Genomic DNA, 15,849 nt, shown 5'->3' on the forward strand with positions numbered 1-15,849 from the left:
TAATGTTAAAACAATTTTTTTAATCAAAAAATAAACATAAACATAAACACAAAAATAACCCAAAACCGAACATTTTTTGCTATGATGTTGTAAACAAAGCAAGAATGTCCACTTCTTTTTTAACATTATCCTGGACATCATAGCCAGTACACTAAAGTAATTGGGGGCAGCTGGGTGGGTGGCACAAATATTAAACAAAATGAAATAAAGCTCTTCTTATAACCAGATACCACAATTGTGTATATAGAAGCTCCAAAAAAAACTAACAATCCATGAGAAATAAAAAGATAATTTAGCAAGGTGTCCGGATACAAGATCAATATACAAGATAAATTGTGTAACTATATAATACAACAGGAAGAAAATAAGCATTTTAAAGTATCGCTTATAATAGCACCAAAAAGATGCAATTTTTTTTTTTGAGACAGAGTCTCACTTCGTCACCCAGACTAGAGTGCAGTGGTGTGATCTCAGCTCACTGGAACCTCCACCTCTAGGTTCAAGTGATTCCCATGCCTCAGCCTAGTATCTGGGATTACAGGCATGTGCCACCACACCCAGCTAATGTTTTTGTATTTCCAGTAGAGACAGGGTTTCACCATGTTGCCCAGGCTGGTCTTGATTCCTGGCCTCAAGTGATCTGCCTGCCTCAGCCTCCCAACATGCTGGGATTACAGGCATAAGCTACCACTTCCGGCCTAACACAGGGTTTTTCAACCTTGGTACTATCAACATTTTGAGCCAGATCAGTCTTTGTTGTGGGGGCCTATCCTGTACATTGCAGGATGTTTAGCAGGATAGTTGATCTCTACCCACTAGATGCCAAGAGCACTCCTCACCTCAGTTGGGACATATCTCAACATTGTTGAGTGTCCCCGAGGGAAGCCAAATTAACCTTGGTTGAGAATCATTGATCTAATGAAAGATATCAATACTCATCCACTCAATACTATAAAACATTGTTGACAGAAATTAAAGATCTAAATAAATAGATATTTATTATAGCTTGGAAGACAATATCATTACAAGTTAATTCTCCTTAAATTCATCTAGATAGTCAATGCAATTCCAATTAAAATCCCATCAGATGGGCAGGGAGAGGTGGCTCACGCCTGTAATCCCAGCACTTTGGGAGGCTGAGGCAGGTGGATCACGTGAGGTCAGGAGTTCAAGACCAGCCTAGCCAATTTGGTGAAACACCGTCTCTACTAAAAATACAAAAATTAGCCGGGCGTGGTGGCGGGCACCTGTAATCCCAGCTACTCCGGAGGCTGAGGCAGGAGAATCGCTTGAACCTGGGAGGCAGAGGTTGCCGTGAGCCGAGATCACGCCATTGCACTCCAGTCTGGGTGACAAGAGTGAAACTCCGTCTCAAAAAAAAAAAAAAAAAAAAAAATCCCATCAGGTTTCTTTGATGGAAAATGATAAACCCAATTTAAAATTTATACAGAAATTTATACAGCCTATGCAATCTTGAAGAAAAAGAATAACAAAGCTAGACAACTTATACCATCAGATATCACGTCTTTATGTAATCCTACAGTAATTAACACAATGTGCCATTTGTGTAAGGACAGTCCAATAAACTGACTAGAAAGAACAAAAACAGTCACTTGATTTTTTTTTTAAGTGCCACAGCAATTCACTGGATTAGAAATAGTCTTACCAATATATAGCGCTAGGTCTACTGAAAAACCACAGGGAAAGAACTAATCTTCAGCTTTAAAAAATTATTTTGAGATGGATTATGGACATAAATGCAAGACTATCTTCTTGACTTTGTTTAGGCAGAAATCAAACCTGACACATAAAAAACTGATAAACTCAACTTCATTAAAATTAAGAATTTCTGAGCATCAAAGCTACAGGCAAGCTACAAGCAAAGAGAATGTTCGCCATATGTATACCTGGCAATGGGGTCATATCCATATTATATAAAAACTTCCTAAACATTAGTAAGAAAAAGACTGACAACCCTTCTTCCTCCTAATAGACAAAACACTCAAATAGGCATTTCACTAAAGAAGATATACAAATGACCCAGCATATTGCAAAGTTGCTCAGCAACATTAACTATCAAGGAAATGCAAACTGAAATCACAATAAAAAATTAATACAACCTCCCTAGAATGGCTAAAATTTTAAAAGACTGGCAATACTATGTGTTAGCAAGGATGTTGAACAACAGGAAATCTCATTCATTGCTGGTTGGGATGTAAACTGATCTTTAGAAAACTTTTTGACAGTGTGTAGTAAAGCTAGACATACTTATGCCATGTAACTGAGCAATTCCAATCCTGGATGTATTTCCAACAGAAATGGTGCATAAGTCCATCTAAAGGCATACACAGGAATCTTCATAGCTGCTTTCATAATAACCTCAAAGAGGAAACAGCCCAAAAGGATAAACTGTAGTATAGTCAAGTAACAGAATACTAAACATCAATGAAAAGGAATAATCTATCTATCTCTCCCTCTGTTTCTCTTTTTTGTCTTTGTTCCCTGTCTCTTCTGCTAATGCTGTTAAAAAATAATCAAGGTCAGTTCTTAAGGGCTAGGAGAAAAGGAGAGAAAGCAACGACATGGAAAAGAACTATCCCTCCATTCTGAAGTCCAAATGCACAGCTATAAGGCAAAAATAAAAACTATAGAAACAGGCCGGGCGCGGTGGCTCAAGCCTGTAATCCCAACACCTTGGGAGGCCGAGGCGGGCGGATCACTCGAGGTCAGGAGTTCGAGACCAGCCTGGCCAACATGGGGAAACCCTGTCTCTACTAAAAATACAAAAACAGCCTGTAATCCCAGGTACTCGGGAGGCTGAAGCAGGAGAATCACTTGAATCCGGGAGGCGGAGGTTGCAGTGAGCCGAGATCGCGCCACTGCACTCCAGCCTGAGAAACAGAGCGAGACTCCACCTCAAAAAAAAAAAAAAAAAAGTAGAAACGAAGATAATTTTCAATAGAAAATAAGAAAAGTGTGTTTTCTATTAAACAGCACGCATACCAGAACAAAAGTGGTCTAAAAAAACAAAAATAAATAAACAGCATGTTGTACTGTGTATGGAAACTTTTTTTTTGGTCTTCAAATGTACATTTTAAGGAAAAAAAAAAACAAACAGATGGTAGAATAGTTTCCTAAGTAGTCACATAGACATTTGTCTTCCAAAATAGATAAACCTAATTAATTCAGAATAATCTTTTCTTCAGAAACGTTTGAGTCATCAAACGTAGATAACTGTAAATCTGAGGTTATAGCTCTTGAGACTAGAACATTAACCCATGCTGAGTAATTATTATTAAAAGTTAATGTCAACAAGTATCGATTGGCAATTTGTCTCCATTCCCGACCCCTAGTTTCCCTGACCGCCAAGCCCGGGCTGGGGGAGTGGAGTGGCACAAGCTCCTGCGAAAGACAGGCTGACCTCCCTCCCTGCACCCGTTGCGGCAAGGCCGGAACCCCTGGGTCCCTAGAGACGTGTGGCCCCGCCCCCGCAGCGTCGCTCCGACCCGACGGCCGCCGCGTCTCCATGGAAATGGCCCAGGCATCCACGCAGCCGAGAGCACTATGGCTACTGGGGAGCTCGGGGACTTGGGCGGCTATTACTTCAGGTTCTTGCCTCAGAAAACCTTCCAGTCTCTGAGCTCTAAGGAGATCACCAGCCGGCTCCGCCAGTGGTGAGGAACCGAGGCGCAGGGAGAAAAGAGGCCCTTCGTCTTCGCGGCTGTGGAGGCGCCGGCCGGGCGTCGAGGGGCCCGCGCGGGTCGGCGCCATTCTGAGTGAACCCTGAGGCTTCCTGAGTGAACCCCGAACCACCCGGGCAGGGCGGATACTGTGGGTGGGATCAGTTATCGGTGCGCTCTGAGGGGGTGCCAGCCCCCAGATGATTTCTTTTTCCTCCTCTGCCCCAGGTCCATGCTGGGCAGAATCAAGGCGCAGGCATTCGGCTTTGACCAGACCTTTCAGGCCTATCGGAAGGATGATTTCGTTATGGTTAGTATGGGGGTCGGAGAGTTCCCTGGGTCTCTGCCATTTTTAAACTTCCCCCACTTTGGCATAGATTCTTGTGAACACGCCATTCCTTAGTGATGTCGTTTTCTTGGCTTTGGGAGTAATAAAAGGTGCAAATGATTTTTTTTCGAATCACCCATGATAAATTTGTCATTTAGTTCATTCTTTCTCTACTTTCAGCATCTTGTATCTTGCCTCAGGGAACTTTGCAGTTCCGGAAGATCGCGCGCTCTCTAGAAGATTAGTTTCTCCCTTTGTTTATTTTTCTTTCATTTTATTTTGTTTTATTTTATTTTATTTACTTATTTTTTGAAACAGGGTCTTTCTCTGTCACCCAGGCTGAATGAAGTGCAGTAGCACCATCTCAGCTCATTGCAGCCTCGACCTCCAGGGCTCAAGCTTCCTGAGTAGCTGGGACTACAGGTGCAGGCCACCACGTCCAGCTAATTAAAAAAAATTTTTTTAGAGGCAGAGTCTCACTATGTTACCCAGGCTAGTCTTGAATCCCCGGGCTCAAGCAGTTCGCTCACCCCGGCCTCCCAAAGTGCTGGGGATTACAGGCGTAAGCCACCACCCCCAGCTTCTCTTTTTAAATAGGCACACCTCATTTTAAAATATTTTAAATATTATCACACAGGTTTATCACCGCTTTATTTACTAGCTCCAAATTACTTTTGATTTTTTTCTCAACATCACACCCACTCTGAGAACTGGGCTTCAGGCTCTACCAGCAGTTCCAAATGAGGAATTCCCCCAAAAAAGTTTGAAGCCGTAGCACAGTGATTTGAATAAGTCTTTTGACTACTAGAGGTGACTACTTTGAGAGAGGTAAAACTCACTTGAGAGTTTAAGTTTTGGTGTGTTTGTTAAAATTTAGTCCATTATTTTCAATCCTGGTATTTTTTCTCCTCAATCAAATGGAAAATACTGTTATGGTTTATGAAATTATCTTCATTCTCTGCCATTCATGTCCTTCATGCATTGACTGTGGTTTATAGTTTGGCATAACAAACAATTCCTGAGGGCCTATCATGTGCTAGGAATTCCTTCCAGTGCTGGGGATACAAGGAGGAACAAGACAAGAGCCCAGCTGTCAAAGATTGTACAGGCCTTGGCAAGACTACAATAAATGAAAAAAAAAAATCTGATTATTTCATATAGTGATAAGGGCAGTAAAGAAAATAGGAGGAAATGGAGAAAGGAGAACATTAGGTAGGATTGCGTCATAGTTCTGGAGGCCAGAAGTCTTAAATCAAGGTGCTGGCAGGGCCATCATTCCTCTGAAACCTGTAGGGGAGAATCCATCTTTGCCTCTTCCTGGCTTCTGGCAGTTGCCACCCCACACTTGGCATCCTTTAGTTTGCAGCTGCAGCACTTTCTTCTCTTCCTGTCAGTCCCATAGCCTTTTCCCTTCATGTGTCTGCATCTCTTCTTCTTATAGAGACACCAGTCATATTGAATTAAGGGCCCAGCATAACCTAATCTTAATTAATTACATCGGCAACAACCCTAATTCCAACTAAGGTCACTTTGTGATATTTCAGGAAGGATGTAAATTTTGGGGGGACACTATCAACCCATAACAGAGAGTAAATTGGTTAAATATCTATCTCCCTTTCCCTAAGATAGTGTTATAGTGCCATTATATTAATAATGCTACTGATAATGACATTAATAACATTTCTCAAATACTCATGGTTAGATTATTGTGTAGTTTTTTATATTTTTTATTTATACCAGTACTGGCTGTCTATAATTTTTTTTAAAGATCAGGATTCGAGGTCACTGAATTTTAGAATACTGTAAAAATTTTAATATAATTCATTTATTCAATAAATAGTTGTTGAATATTTACTGTGTCCCTCTAGAGGGTATTAAAAATATGAAGAGACCTGATCCCAGCTTACAAGGCATGTATAGTTTGGGGAGCTAGAAATGTTAAGAAAAAAAAAAAGTCTGAGGCAGGGCATGGTGGCTCACAACTGTAATCCCAGCACTTTGGGAGGCTGAGGCAGGAGGATCACTTGAGCCCAGGAGTTTGAGACCAGCCTGGGCAACATAGTGAGACCCTGTGGCTGTTTTTTTTAAAATTTTTAATTAGCTGGGTGTGGTGGCACACACCTGTAGCCCTAGCTACTTGGGGGGCTGAGGTGGGAGGATTGCTTGAGCTGTGATCGCACCAATGCGCCCTAGCCTGGGTGACAAAGTAAGAACCTGTCTCAAAAAAAAAAATTTCTATATTACTTTATGAAGTATTTTTCTATAGCAGTAGTGACTCCAGTGTGCACAGATTCAGCTTTCAGCACTTTTTATATTACATTTATCATTAATCTTTACAACAATCTGCCAAGTTTGGTGTTCTGACTTCCATTTTATAGCTTAAAATTCAGAAAGGTTACGTAATTTATGCAAAAACATTCAGCAAAGGGCAGAACCCAGGCATTTTGACTCTAGAAACCATGCTGTTTCTACTACAAAAACTCATTACTGAACAGAGTAATTGTTTAAACTAGAATTCCAGATTTTGAATTTTCCCTTTCAATTTAAAAACAAATTATGTTCCAAAAATGTATTTGTGAGATGATAAATGGATGGAAGGAAACATTTATCTGGCAAACATTTCTTTAGTTCCTAGGTCTATATTAGATGAATAGACACAAAGCGAGGGAAATACCAAAATTTGCATTGCAGAGAGAGAAGTGATACAATACATACCAGAGGCATAAGGTACTTTGGTGGCACAAAAGAGAAAGTGATCATTTTTGACTGAGGTGGTCAGAAGAGCATTTATAAAAGACAGGACTCTTAAGGCGGGGCCTGAAAGATGAGTAGGAATTCATCAGGTAGATGAAGTGGCAAGGATAATGTTGGAGAGATGGGTGGGATAATATTTCAGAAGACCTTTTGTGCCATGCAAAGAAATTTTGACTTTATCTGGCTAAGAAGGAGAAGGTTTTAAGAAAGACTTTAAATGTTAAAATATTGAGATCACCTTGGCAGAAGTGTGGAGGGTGAGTTGTTAGGACTGAGTCAGGAAGTAGTGACACTAAATTGGAAACTGTTGTCTTCTAGACAGTTACATGATAATATTGAGTACCAGTATGGCCCAGATTTAGGAGAAAGGCTTAAGGAATGGTAAGATATTGAGAGTAAAGGAGAGGGGGACATGTAGTATGACTCCCAAGTTTCTGGCTTGGTTGACTCGAGTGGCTGATGATGCCATTAAATGTGTAGAAAACACGGAAGAATTACAAGGAAAATGAGTTCAGTTTTAGGCGTGCTGAATTTGAGGTACATACAAGTGGCAGTATTCTAGATAGTTGAATATAACATTTAACTTTGGATTTCAAGAAAGCTCTGGGCTCAGTATATAGTGTTGACATCTTCACCATGGGACTGGGGATGATAAGGAGAATTTTCCACATAAACAACTGCAAGGAAGCGCCTTAATTTATAGAGCTTTCCTGGAAGCCTGCGCAACGCTTCTGCTTACATCTCATGACGAGAACTTAGGCATGTGACCAGAATTTAGGCCTCCCACATCCCAGGGAGGCTGGAAATGCAGACTAAGCTGAGCACATTGCTGTCCCAAATAAAAATGGGATTCCTTAAGGAAGAAAGAATTGATATTGAACTAGAAACCATCAGTCTGCCAGATAGATAATATAGTCAAATATATACTTAAATAATTTAGAAATATTGTCTGTCCAGTATGCATGCTGGATGTAAAAATTAATAAGAAAATTAAAAACAGAGAAACTTATCTTTTTTCCACTTTCACATTTTTATTTATTTATTTGTTTATTTTTAATAGAGACAGGGTTTCACTATGTTGCCCAGGCTGGTCTCAAACTCCCAGGCTCAAGCAATTCTCCTGCCTCAGCCTCCCAAAGTGCTGGGATTACAGGTGTGAGTTATCACACCCAGCCTACTTTCACATTTTATGAAACAAGTTTATTTAACATTTTCACATGCATTTTGACATCAGTATCTTTGTTATTACTGTAACTAGTTTAGGAATCATCTTATATTTTTCCAAAGCACAGTCAGCTTTCCTAAAGTTGAGATACAGAAAATCTCTTCTAATGCCTTACTGGAAATTCCATAACAAGCCAGAAATGCAATTTACATGTATTAGGACGTTTTTTAAAAATTCACTTATTAGACACATAATTGTAATCTCAATAATGTAACTTGCATTGCCTTATTTGAGGGTCCCTTATAAAGACTCATTTCCTTTGGTTCTAGGTCAATTCACTGCAGGCCAGTTGACCTGCTGCTCCATTTATAATGACATCTAACATGTAACTGTTAAGTTAATAACCTCCAGGAATAATTACTAAATCTGAATTAAATTTTCTTTTTTTAATAGATTCTTTCAGAAGGCGTAAAATGCATTCAAAACCAATATTAATTGAGGTTAATTCCAGTTTATGTGTCTTTTTCAAAATGTACCATTATATAAATTAAAATACTTGCATGAATATTCTTTTATTTGAAAGACTAAAATGTCATAAGGCAACTTGCTTTTTGTCTAGAAATAACTTTGGGGAAAATTTATCTTTTTACAATTAAGTATATATGATACCTTTTTGAAAAAAAATGTGTTTACCTTTAATTCTTCACCACTAGAATGTAAATTCCATAAGAACAGGGACTGTGTCTGGCTTGGCATAATGTAGACATTTGTAAATACTCCTCAGCTCACATCTCTTCTCTGTTCTCTTTCTTGTTAAATAGCATTTATTAAATTTTTTTTCATGAAGAGAAATCCCAGGAGTCATCTTCCTTCTCCATTTGTTTCTTCCTCCTAAATAACATTAAATCCATCTACTTCTCTACCTCCCCACTTGGTATCTCCTTGACTGATGAGGACATCAGCTCTTCCATGATTACAACAGTAACCTTCCTCCTAGCCAGTGTTTTTCCAGCCCTTCAATTCATTCTCCACACTGCAGCCAGAATGAACTTTAAAGAAAAATAGATGATTCTGATAACTCTTTCCTCTGCTTAAAAACCTTCAGTCTAGCCAGGCTCACTGGCTCAAGCCTGTAATCCCAGCACTTTGGGAGCCTGAGGCGGGTGGATCACCTGAGGTCAAGAGTTCGAGACCAGCCTGACCAACATGGTGAAACCCCGTCTCTACTAAAAAACACAAAAATTAGGTGGCCATGGTGGCAGATGTCTGTAATCACAGCTACTCAGGAGGCTTAGGCAGGAGAATCACTTGAACCTGGGAGGTGGAGGTTGCAGTGAGCTGAGATTGCGCCATTGCACTCCAACCTGGGTGACAGAGTGAAACTCCTTCTCAAAAAAAAAAAATAATAATTAATTAAAAAATAAAATTTTTAAAAAGGCTGGGCACAGTGGCTCTCATGCCTATAATCCTAGCACTTTGGGAGGCTGAGGTGGGTAGATCACCTGAGGTCGGGAGTTCAAGACCAGCCTGACAAACATGAAGAAACCCAATCTCTACTGAAAATACAAAATTAGCTGGGCATGGTGGCGGGCGCCTATAATCCCAGCTACTTGGGAAGCTGAGGCAGGACAATCGCTTGAACCCGCAATGAGGCGAGATCATACCATTACACTCCAGCCTGGGCAACAAGAGCAAAACTCCGTAAAAAAAAAAAAAAAAACTTTCAGTGTGGCTGGTGCCATGGCTCATGCCTGTAATCCCAGCTCTTTGGGAAGCCAAGGCAAGAGGATCACTTGAAGCCAGGGGTCTGAGACCAGCTTGGCCAACAAAGTGAGACTCTGTCCGTATTATAAAATTGTAAAAGAAAAAAGAAAAAGAACTTCAGTGTTTTCCCACTGCCCTTAGATCAAAATACTGATCAAGATATAGATCAATTTTAGATCAGGATTAAAATTCTTCACTTGACTACAAGGTCAATTTAACTCGCCAGCCTTATCTGACCATTGCTGCTTCTGGGTCACACCAAACCTCTTCACTTTCCTTGAACGTAATGTATCATCCTTTCTCACCTTACAGCCTTCACACTTACCATTTTCTCTCCCTTAAAAAATGGTAATTCCAGTGGCATACTGGGAACCAGTTTAGGAGAGCCTGATTGCTAGACTGTCAGGAATCTTTGTTTGCTGGTTGTTACACTGTTGGCAACTTGAAATCCACCATGGAAACAGGCAAATGCTATAATCAGGGCTTTTTGGGGGAGGAAGAGTGGCCAGTTGTTAAACATTTACCAGTATACCCCTTTGCCCAGCTAACTCCTACTCAACTTTCTGATCTAAACCTAAATGTTCTTTCTATGTTAACATTTCTTCCCAATGCCATTAGATTATGTCTGCCCATTTTGTACTTTGATAGCACCTGCACTTTTTTGTAGTGTACATGGCATGTTACTGTGTCCTCTCTTACTATCTGCCTGCCCATGAGGGCAAGCACTGTCCATTGGATTTTAGTATTAGGAAGTCAAAGGTACTATTCATTACGTGATAGGAGCAGGAACCAGATAGAGAGGAATGAGAAGTAGATAAGAGAAGTGAGGCTGGGCTCGGTGGCTCACGCCTGTAATCCCAGCACTTTGGGAGCCTGAGATGGATGGATCACCTGAGGTCAGGAGTTCAAGACCAGCCTGGCCAACATGGCAAAACCCTGTCTCTACTAAAAATACAAAAATTAGCTGGGTGTGTTGGCGCACTTCTGTAGTCCCAGCTACTCGGGAGGCTGAGCCAGGAGAATCTATTGAACCCAGGAGGTGGAGGCTGCAGTGAGCTGAGATCGCACCATTGCACTCCAGCCTGAATGACAGAGCGAGACTTGGTCTCAAAAAAAAAAAAAAAAGTGAGACAGTTTAGATTCCTCTCTCAAGAAGGTATTCCTCTCTCAAGAAGGAAAAGTGAGTGATCACTTGAAGGGAATGTTGAAAAATGAAAGTATTTATTGTAACAATTTAAACAACAAAGAATAATTCATAGAAAATGTCAGTCTTATCCCAGTCTACTCCTACTCCCTACCCTCTCAACCCTCCTCTTACCACGAGTCTGTAACCACCACTTCCGAAGCAAGTGGTTTGATATTCGTCTTTTTTTTTTGGAGACAGAGTCTCGCTGTGTCACCCAGGCTGGAGTGCAGTGGTGCGATCTCAGCTCACTGCAACCTCCGCCTCCGGGGTTCAAGCGATTCTCCTGCCTTAGCCTCCTGAGTAGCTGGGATTATAGGCACATGTCACCACGCCTAGCTAATTTTTGTATTTTTAGTAGAGGCAAGGTTTGAACATGTTGGTCAGGCTAGTCTTGAACTCCTGAACTCGTGATCCGCCTGCCTTGGCCTCCCAAAGTGCTGGGATTACAGGTATGAGTCAGCGCACCTGGCCTATGATACATATTCTTACATACTTTTCTTTATGCTCATATAAATGTATAGAGGTTTTCTTTTGTTTTATCACATGCGTTACTCTTTTTTTTTTTTTGAGATGGGGTCTCACTCTGTCACCCAGGCTGGAGTGCAATGGTGCGACCTCAGCTCGCTGCAACCTCCACTCCCCTGGGCTTTAGCAGTCCTCCCAACTCAGCCTCCCGAGTAGCTGGGGCAACAGGTGCACACCACCGTGCCCAGCTAAGTTTTTGTATTTTTAGTAGAGATAGGGTTTCACCAGGTTGCTCAGACTGGTCTTGAGCTCCTGACCTCAAGTGATCTGCCTCAGCCTCCCAAAGTGCTGGGACCATAGGCGTGAGGCACCACACCTGGCCATACACATTACTCTTAAACTACCCTTTTTTTTTTTTTGAGATGGAGTCTTGCTCTGTCGCCCAGGCTGGAGTGCAGTGGCACGATCTTGGCTCATTGCAAGCTCTGCCTCCCAGGTTCATGCCATTCTCCTGTCTCAGCTTCCCAAGTAGCTGGGACTACAGGTACCCGCCACCACACCCGGCTAATTTTTCGTATTTTTAGTAGAGACAGGGTTTCACCGTGTTAGCCAGGATGGTCTCGATCTCCTGACCTCGTGATCCGCCCGCCTCGGCCTCCCAAAGTGCTGGGATTACAAGCATGAGCCACTGCGCCTGGCCCTAAACTACCCTTTTTTAACTGAAAGTATTTATAGTTTTTCCTCAAAATCAATACATAGTCTGTTCAGGGGATGTTTATTTAGTAAGTGCTATATGTTAGGCCCTGTTGTAAGTCCTGGGAGATAGCAGTGAATAAGAAAAACAGGACCCCTCCTCTTAGGGAGCTTACATTCTATTCTAATACTTCCTTTCCAATGGCTGTATTCTGTCTGATACAGATGGACTATATTTTATTCAACTGTTTTTCTACTGCTAGACATTGAAATTGTTTCCAAGTTTTGACACTACAAACAATACTATATTAAAACAAAAAACTCCTTATACCTAAATCTTATCCACTGGTGGTTTCAGAACCCAAAAGTAGAGTTTGTTGGATGAGATATGCATGTTTTTATTGTTCAAGATAATAGCAAATTACTTTCCCAAAGGGTTATAAAGATTCACACTTCTGCCAGCAGCTTGTGAAAGTGCATGTCTTCTGGTGCTCTCACCAAAAGTTACCAGTCTTTTTAAATCTTGGCAATGTAATGGATAAAAGTGGTATCTTCTGGATTTTATTTTCATTTCTTTCGCTGCTCTTGAAATTGAGCATCTTTTCCTAAAGTTTATTGGCTATTTGTGGGGTTTTTTTGTTTGTTTGTTTTTTGAGCTTTTGTTTTTGTTTTTGTTTTTAAGATAGTCTCACTCTGTTACCCAGGCTGGAGTGCAGTGACACAATCTCAGCTCACTACAACCTCCACCTCCCAGGTTCAAGCAATTCTCATGCCTCAGCCTCCCGGGTAGCTGGAATTACAGGAGTGTGCCACCTTGCCCAGCTAATTTTTGTATTTTTTCAGTACAGACGGAGTTCGCCATGTTAGCCAGGCTGATCTTGAACTCCTGGCCTCAAGTGATCCACCCACCTTGGCCTCCCAAAGTCCTGGGATTACAGGCCTGAGCCACCGCGCCTAGCCCTATTTTTATTTTTTATATGCCTATTTTTATCCTTTGGTGACATGTGCCACACTCAAATCTTGTGATGATGTCAGCACATTACCCTTCTGACATGAAAAAAGAAAAAAATTATAAAATAAAAAAGAGCTAGGCTGGGTGCGGTGGCTCACGCCTGTAATCCCAGCACTTTGGGAGGCCAAGGCAGTCAGATCACCTGTGGTCAGGAGTTCGAGACTAGCCTAGCCGACATGGTGAAACCCCTTGTCTACTAAAAATACAAAAAATTAGCCGGGCATGGTGGCACACACCTGTAATCCCAGCAACTCAGGAGGCTGAGACAGGAAAATCGCTTGAACCCAGGAGGCAGAGGTTGCAGTAAGCCGAGATCGCACCACTGCACTCCAGCCTGGGCAACGAGAGTGAAACTCCATCTCAAAAAAAAAAAAACTTTCATTCCAAGCACCAGCAGCTGACTCAAGCTGAAAAGGCAAAAGAAAATTTAGGTTTGTCAGTTTTTCTTACATTTGGTTTTTTTTTAATCACTAGGATGTCAGTTTCTCCATTTTAACATATGTGTTGCAAATATTTTCTCTCGGTCTATTATTTTTCTTTTATTTATTGCTCTTCACAGACATTATGTTTTCTGGCTGTCCAGCACCTTGTGAACAACCATGCAATTTGGGGGTAACTTTTGGGAAGTCCAAGTGAAACCTCCCAAAATGCAAGGAACTCCCTTGCATCCAGATCGTAAGCGTGGGATCTAGGTTTACAGACAGACTCATAAGTGCAAGACTGGAATTTTGAAGTGAGCAACTTAAGGAAGGAGGCACACACAGAATTCATTTCTTTGGCAAAGGTAGTGGCAGAGACCACTTTCAGGCCAGACAGACCTGGCACAGCAATGGCCTAGGTTAGAAGGGAGTGATGGTGATGCCTACGGCCATACCACCCTGAATGTTGGAAGCTAAGCAGGATTGGCCTGGTTAGTACTTGATGTTTATGGCCATACCACCCTGAATGTACCTGATGTTGAAAGCTAAGTAGGGTTGGGCCTGGTTAGTACTTGAATAGGAGAAAGGGGTGGTGGTGGCTTCCTCTAGTGCTTGATGGGGCTATCGCTTCTCAGCCTTTTGGCTAAGATCAACTGTAGTGCTTGGTGGGGCTGCAGCAAGGGTGACAGTTTCCTCATGAGGGCAGTTCTGCATATGATTTTGGATTGTTCCTGGGTCCAGCCTTCAGCCTGATGCCCTCCACCTCCAGAACATTTTGTGGACTCCCTGAGATGCTTCTAATAAATTTTCTTCTGCCTTTTCAGCTTGAGTCAGCTGCTGGTGCCTAGAACTAAAGCTCTTTTTTATTTTATATATTTTTTTCTTCTTTCATGTCAGACTGACAATATGCCGACATCATAACAAGGTTCGAGGATGGCACATCTCACACATACCTGCGAAAACCCAGTCATCATGCTCATAAACTACAAAAGGATCTGGAACTAAAACTCTTACCTGCTTTGTTGTCATTTGCCGTGCAGAAAACGTTTCATTTTTAGGAAGTTAGATTTTTCACTTTTTTACATGCCTTTTGGAAAGAATTAAAGTGACAGTTACTTTTGGATTTAGATCTAGTATGTAAGTTGTTACTAAGGCACTTCAGTAAGCAAGATTGAAGGAAAACAAAGTTTTCAAAATTATATAACCTCCTAATGTTTACTGTATATCATTATTTTCTAAATTAAGTTCCAAAGACTTCTGTACTTGGACACACAATGTTCATACTGTTCCAACTCGAATGTAATAAAACTTCATTTATTTATAAACTCTTTATTACTCAGACATTTTACCAATTTAAAATTGTCCTATTTGAATTAAACGAGATTATAGTTATGTTAATTTTTACTATCATTTATAATAAAATATCTAACTTATTCCCCTCAAATTTGTATTTTAGGCTTTTTTCAAAGACCCAAATGTTATTCCCAATTTGAAGTTACTTTCAGATTCTTCTGGACAATGGATCACATTAGGTAAATAAAATTTTCGTCTTTTCAGATACTATTTTACTATTATAACAAAATTTTGCCTCAGGAATTTTCATTATTAAAATATAAATTGTGAATGACTCATCTGTTTGATACATCAAGATTAAGTATGACCAGCTGTTCCAGTCCTGCCCTGCATCTCTTTCCTGGGAGTCTACTGCTACTATCCTGGCTTAACACATAAGAGCAATTTTTCTCTTTTTATTCATGTAAAAGTATTGTGTATTTTCCTTGTACTCTGCTAGATATAGGGAACATTAAGGTAAATAAGAAAACCTGTACTAAAGGAACTTGATATGTTAAAATGTGTGTGTGTGTGTGTGTGTGTGTGTGTACTAATGTGTCAAAGGTGCTACCATAGAAGTGTAGCCAAGGGCCGGGCATGGTGGCTCACGTCTGTAATCCCAGCACTTTGGGAGGCTGAGGCGGGCGGATCACTTGAGTATAGGAGTTCAAGACCAGCCTGGCCAACATGGTGAAAACCTATCTCTACTAAAAATACAAAAATTAGCCAGGCGTGGTGGCGAGCACCTGTAATACTAGCTACTTGGTCGCTGAGGAAGGAGAATTGATTGGACCTGGGAGGTGGAGGATTGCTGTGAGCTGAGATTGTGTCACTGCCCTCTACCCTGGGTGACAGAGCTAGACTGCCTCAAAAACTAAAAAAAAATTAAAAAGTGTGGGCAAGAGTGGTCAGTTCTGCCCAGAGAGAAAAGATCAAGAAGGAGTCCATTGATATGGGGATATTTGGGCAAAATCTAAATTGAGATGAGTACATGGGTACATGGATTTCTCACAGAGGAATCAGCCAACCACAGGATTTTTTTTTTTTTTTT

At 41.0% G+C, this 15,849-nt stretch overlaps 1 protein-coding gene, 1 non-coding gene and 1 pseudogene across 2 annotated transcripts in view; 2 read left to right on the forward strand and 1 right to left on the reverse strand.

Annotated features, from left to right (window-relative positions):
- Positions 1-3,518: 3,518 nt before the first annotated feature.
- The window catches only part of CFAP300 (cilia and flagella associated protein 300), a 38,936-nt gene continuing 26,605 nt past the window's right edge, over positions 3,519-15,849 (forward strand). The window contains exons 1-3 of the mRNA XM_032167232.2: positions 3,519-3,674; positions 3,909-3,990; positions 14,923-14,998. Coding sequence (XP_032023123.1) covers positions 3,565-3,674; positions 3,909-3,990; positions 14,923-14,998 — 268 coding nt within the window. The 5' untranslated portion in view covers positions 3,519-3,564. The remainder of the gene's footprint in view (positions 3,675-3,908; positions 3,991-14,922; positions 14,999-15,849) is intronic.
- Positions 12,998-13,088, forward strand: LOC116477591 (small nucleolar RNA U13; annotated as a pseudogene).
- LOC116477579 (small nucleolar RNA U13) lies at positions 14,358-14,461 on the reverse strand. Its single transcript, XR_004250543.1, has one exon. It is a non-coding gene; the product is annotated as a small nucleolar RNA U13 (small nucleolar RNA).

The sequence above is a fragment of the Hylobates moloch genome, unplaced genomic scaffold, assembly GCF_009828535.3.
Source record: "Hylobates moloch isolate HMO894 unplaced genomic scaffold, HMol_V3 SCAFFOLD_11, whole genome shotgun sequence".
NCBI lineage: Eukaryota > Metazoa > Chordata > Mammalia > Primates > Hylobatidae > Hylobates > Hylobates moloch.